The 5,913-nt window shown below is 43.7% G+C and overlaps 1 protein-coding gene across 1 annotated transcript; it reads right to left on the bottom strand.

The window, feature by feature from the left end:
- Positions 1-3,726: 3,726 nt before the first annotated feature.
- Positions 3,727-5,640, bottom strand: sox17 (SRY-box transcription factor 17). The gene is made up of 2 exons (XM_014008317.1): positions 5,156-5,640; positions 3,727-4,946 (listed from the first exon to the last, which is right to left on the bottom strand). The coding sequence occupies exons 1-2, from the start codon at positions 5,451-5,453 to the stop codon at positions 4,057-4,059; spliced, it is 1,188 nt and encodes a 395-aa protein (XP_013863771.1). The 5' UTR covers positions 5,454-5,640; the 3' UTR covers positions 3,727-4,056.
- Positions 5,641-5,913: the final 273 nt, after the last annotated feature.

Below are 5,913 nucleotides of genomic sequence, written 5' to 3'. Positions count from 1 at the left end.
GGTAGATAACAGACATTTAATCTTAATATCTGATAATCACCTTAAAAATAATCAATATTAGTTGCAAGCTGATATTTCGTATAAATTCATGTACAATTTTCTATCTTATAGCAAAAATCAACAATGGTTAAATATAAAAATATAAGTTTTTGTATTCATTGCAAATATGTTTAAATAGCAATATTTATAAAAATGCATTTACTTTTAATACTTTGAACATATCTATTTGGATTATTGGGACATAAAACCATTTAGATACATTTTTATGCGATGTAAGTGCATTTTTGACACTAAAAAGTTTGTGAATGGATTCTAAAAGTTTTTAAATGAAATATTATTTCCTGTACTGTATATGTAAAATTAAAACACAAGRAATTTTAAAATGGCACACAGCTGTTACACCTCACAACACGGCTGAATTTTCAGCTTTGCAATATAAAAAAAAAACACTTCTAAGCTCACATGTAAATATTCTGTGTGAATTTTGACACACCGGCTGACATCCCGCAAACAACTATACCTAAATAGAAAACACATGGTATTTATTCGGTTTGTCAATTCACTGAATAAACGAGTTACACCTGAACGTGACAAAAGCAGGAATGGAATTAAAATGAAGCAAGTACTGAGCAGCGAGCTGGATCTGTGAATCTATATATAGTGGGAACACAACTGTACACTGGTGCGACAGACAGAGACCATAAAAGCGACCGGGCCTGAGAGGAACAGCATTTGCCTGGGATTATGAGCAACCAGCCCTGCTTTAAACAACAGACACACCCTCTCCTGCAGCTGCTTCACATGCTGTATTTGCAATCTACTATCAATGACTTAATCAGTTTGGGCCCTCACAACCTTTACACATCTCCAGCTCGTCCTGAATCTGGGCCTGAGTTCAACACATTTTTGACACTTTTGTGCAATTTTTTTTTAAAGTTAGTGTGTTTCCTGACACACACAATACGTCTTTCAGATTCGGAGCAGTATAAAAGAGCAGCTGGGTGATTGATTGTTATTAGAAAATGCCAGGAAATAATTTAGACACGAGCTTTCGCAGCCCAAACAGACACGCTGATTTCACTTGTCTTGTTTCAGGACAAATACTTTAAATATGATGAGAATTCATTCAACCTGTGTTGATGCTGTCAGGACATTATGCTGAACCCCCCCCCCCCCCCCCCCCCCAATAGAGCTTGGCTGTGTTTGTGTCTGAGCTGGTCAAATACAGCTGATCTCGCTGGTTTGTTGAATCAAATCGCAGCCGACTGTGTGGGTAAATGAAGCTGTGTTTGGGAAAGGCAGCCACCTGAGATGAGATTAGGGCAGTGCCATGAATAAGTGCTGCTGTAATCTCACAGTGCTGGCAGCGACACACAAACTCAGGTGCACACACGAACACACACACACACACACACACTGGAAACAAGGTTAAAGTCCTTATTTCTGCTGAGATGTTCAGCATCCTGCTGGTATCCAGAAACATCTTGGTTTTCTTGCTGTCTGAGACAAACAGGTTTTACGCAATAAAAACTTGTTTTCTTATGTTTGAAACAGTGTAAAAATTGTGAGTTYTGTTAAATAGTGACACTTTCCTAAAATAACTGCCTACGCCATTTTATTCAAGTGTATTGAAACTGTATTATGGTACATTATTAATTATGTTTTTATMTTTCCTGAAAAACTTGTGGGARAAAAGGCTRAGGTGATTATTTTAGGGAGAGGAKGATAATTGTAAATAGTTGCATATAAATTTGCATCATTGTTAATAGTCCTTGTTTTATGTATAATTTAAAAGGTAAAACAGGTGTTCTCAAAGATTTTGGGTCTTGGGAATTCTRACAAGGATGAAACATTTCCAGGGAGGGACCTCTTCATAAATGCACAGACTGTTAAAAAAATTTAAAGACATTTTAACCCCTAAATGCCATGGGAATATTATCTTTTGTTTGCRTTTGTATGTTTGTTTTAGTAGTAAATCGTTCCCCATGTGCAATTTWTYAAATAAAAACCAAATTAACAATTTCTTGAAATGTTTTGAGGACCCACAAAATACGGCTAGCGGACCCCTGCGGTAACGAGACCCGAGTTTGAGAACCTCTGAGGTAAGAGTTCAAGTATAAGAGTTTTACAGTAAAAAAAATAAATAAATAAGAAAACGCATAGGACATCACAAGCTTGTTATTTTTAAGTGAATTTAAACTTAAGATAAAAAGAGGAACTATTGTTATTTGGTTACTGTAATTCATAGGTTAATATCATTTGTAGTTGTTGTCTTTAGTTGCATCTAAGACAGTTTAAAAGTCAAACAAAAACCGTATTAAAAACCAAAAACCTATAAAGTTCAGACAATACAAAACAAAATAAATGAACAGAACACATTAAGTTCATAAAAAGAGAAAACCGTGTCTAAAACTGGTTCTGTTTAAAGAAACTGCTTCAGCTTAAACCTTAAGTGATGCCTCTGCAGAAAATTAAGTATTTGAGTTTGAACGGTTAAATTTCACCCACCAAAACCCCTCCACCAATTAGCCCAGATCAGCAAGGTGTGGAGATAATATCACGGCTGACGTGGGGGTCTGACTTGCCCTAAGTCCGAGCAGGTGACCCCACCTCCGCCCACTTTGCTAAAGCCCCAGGGATCGAGGCCTGAGCCTGTTGTTATGCACCCATTAGCTGTAACAACAGGGAGGATAAAGCTGCCACTCAGCTGCAAACTGAATTTAAACACATTCACACCAATTACAACGGATCCTCCCCGAGGGGGCACATAGGTGCGTTTGGGTGGCAGAATAGGTGCGAAAACACATATTTTACAAATTTACCCAGGAGTTTAGTAAAAAAAAAGTGCAGAAAATCTTCTTCTTTTTGTTTGTTCATTTGAACAAAAAGCTGGCGTCTTAAAAAAAAAAAGAAACACCGTGGGAAACATTTAACCGGGGACCTTCAGCTCCTTTTAACATGAGAGAATATTTTAAAACATTCAGCACGAACAAAGCGCAGGAATATATACACACCTCTGGAACATGTTTCCTCTGAAGTGCTAAAAATGGATCGTGAGGTCAGGGTGATTGACCCCCTCAGAGAAGAACCTCTTCCTTTTGAAATAGGGAAAATCTCTATTTATAAAGCGGGTCTCTCGTCGAGTTATAAATACTCTGAATCGTCCTCAAGGTTCAGTCTAATCGCTTAAAGATTTTTGCCTGATAAGTTTGATTGATGTCAAAGCAACATGCAGGCTTCAGTGGATAAATATATCAGTGCACCTACAGAAATAAATCCTGATGTCACTGCTATGTTAACAGGCACAACACAGGAATTGACACAGAAGTTGTGCTCTGTTGAGGAATAAAGGTTGAATCAGTGAGGGTGTAGTTGAATTTCAATGACCCCCCTCCTTGCATTAATCAGAAGAGACTAAAATCATTTACAGACAGGATGTCCGGAGCATAAGCGGCCCTCCATGCTGAGAAAACAAGGCGCCTTGTGTCCCACAAACACTGAGCTCACCTCCACTTTGTCTGGGCCAGGAAGCCGGGTCGCTGGCCTCCGTTGCCCTGCTTCCAGGTGAGCAACTGCTGCTACTGCTGCGAGGAAAAACAAACCCAGCGCACACACAGCTGACCGAACTCTAATCTAAGTTAGACAATTTCCCCACTTTATTAAAGTTTCACAAAAAACTTGGTCACGAATGYTTTTAAAAAGCAAGAAAACACCAAAGAGGAAGGGTCGTTTTGCAAACATTTATTTCTCAGAAGTGCAAAAGTATAAAAAAAATATTCAGTATATACATAAACTTTAAAATAGTGACTGTACAATATTTCTTATCACAAAATGAACTCATGTCCCTGCAAAAGAAGAAAGGTTAAAAACAGTTTTAAATTTTATTTTTAAATATGGCTTCTTAACTGCACAGGTACAGTACAAAGTTTTCTTCGAAGCTGCATTTTGAAAGTCCCAGAAGCTTTCTGTGCCAGGAGTGGAAAAAAACGAATCATGTTTCTTCAAATTTGTCTTTAGAGATTTGAGTGTAGGGCGAGTGTCCTTCGCAGCGGGGGGTTAGGAGTTGCTGTAGTTGCAGTAGTACACGGCTGTGCTGGCGTCTGACAGCACGGACGATATGAGGCTCTCAGGTCCTTGCATGCCGGCCTCGTGCGGCCCGTACGCCAGACCTGCCATCTCTGGACGCGCCGAGGACGAGCTCAGGTACTGCTCGAACTCGCTGCGGTCCACCTCGGCCAGCAGCTCGGAGTGGTGCATCTGCTCCATGCTGTCTGCTGAGTGGGAGTGGGGGTCGGGAGGCGGGGAGAGCTGTCCCATCCCACCGGGGTGCCGCTTGGGGTGGCTGGAGCCGCAGTGCTGGGTGTAGTACACGGCCAAAGTGTTGGGGCATCCCATGTAGGAGGGAGGCTGATGGGGCTGCTCTGGTGCAGAGGCCGGGTGTCGGTGCATGAGGGGGTTACTGTGGTGGTTGGCGAGGGGCTCCTGAGGCTGAAAATCTGCCACCTGAGAGTGGTACGTGTACGCAGGCATCATGGGGCAGTCCTCTTGAGGGTGCGGTGAAAAGAAGTCTGAATCGACAGCGTCCAGAGGAGACGTGTCGGGCGTGGGGAGGCTGTAGGCTTCATAAGAGGGACCCCCAAGAGCCTGGGGGTCTCTGTAGTGACCCAGRGGCTGCGGAGGAACCTGGAAGCCACCGTGCTCGTGGTAGCCGAGGCCCAGGCTCTCCATGCACACTCGGCCTTCCCCGGGCATCGCCTGGCTCTGGTGATCGGGCACGCTGTGGACCAGAAAGCCGGAGTCCAGCCTCTTAATCCTCTTCACCTGCTTCCGCCGCCGGGGCCGGTACTTATAGTTTGGGTGGTCCTGCATGTGTTGGACCCGCAGGCGCTCAGCTTCCTCCACGAAGGGCTGCTTCTCTGGGACAGGAAGGGCTTTCCATGATTTCCCTGTGGGTCAAGAAGAGAGAACACATCAGTTCCATGTCAGCAGCTACTGCTCACACAAACAACCTGTTGTGGCCAGATACAGGACTCTTTTTTTTTATCTTAATAGCAAAAGTATTAAAAATCACCCTGCAGTCAATATTCTAAAGTTTAAAAAAGAAATAAAKTTATAAAAACACAGATAAAGGCAAGGAATAAATCTACAGACTTACCCAGCATTTTGCTCAGCTCTGCGTTGTGCAGGTCCGGGTTTTGCTGCGCCAGCCTCTTGCGCTCATCCTTGGCCCACACCATGAACGCGTTCATGGGCCGCCGGATCCGCGGCTCGCTCTTCCCGCGGCTCTGGCTGCCGGAGCCGGAGGCGCACGGCTCGTTCTTCACCTTGGCGTCCCCGAGAGGACTGAGAGGGTCGGCCCACTGGCAGTGTCCCATTCCAGGCATCATGACTGACATCGCACACCTTGCCTGGGTCTGATCGTCGCTGGCGTAACCCGCATCGGGACTACTCATTTCTGTCCAGCTGCTGCGAGGAGGAGGAGGAGGCGTTTGAGAAGAACCGGACAGCTCACCAGAAACGATACAAGCGAACACAACCTGGGAGAAAAAACAATACTAATATATAAAAAATAAAAAAAATATGTGGATTTAAAGTTTGAAAGAAAAAGTCCTATCCATGTGCTTCTTTCACGTGCAGCAGAAACTGGAAAGGTAGAGAGGCAAGTCAGCAATGAGCGTGACTGTCTGTGCGCTTTAAACTCCCCGGCAGCCAATCAGCGCGTGGAGGGAGTGCCCACTACCACAAAGGTGTAAAAAAGTTCAGCTCACCCCCAGCCTACGACCCTTGTTTGGCTCGGTAGCCTGTGGAGTGGGCGCTAAAGGCTTGGATATTAGATTTAACCGCGAAGTTCGCAACTTTTACGCACGGCTGGACGTCTTGATGGAGACCTTAATGAGAGGCGCAGAACCAGGG

The sequence above is a fragment of the Austrofundulus limnaeus genome, unplaced genomic scaffold, assembly GCF_001266775.1.
Source record: "Austrofundulus limnaeus strain Quisiro unplaced genomic scaffold, Austrofundulus_limnaeus-1.0 Scaffold49, whole genome shotgun sequence".
Classification (NCBI taxonomy): Eukaryota; Metazoa; Chordata; class Actinopteri; order Cyprinodontiformes; family Rivulidae; genus Austrofundulus; species Austrofundulus limnaeus.
This window is presented reverse-complemented; position numbering and strand designations above follow the sequence as displayed.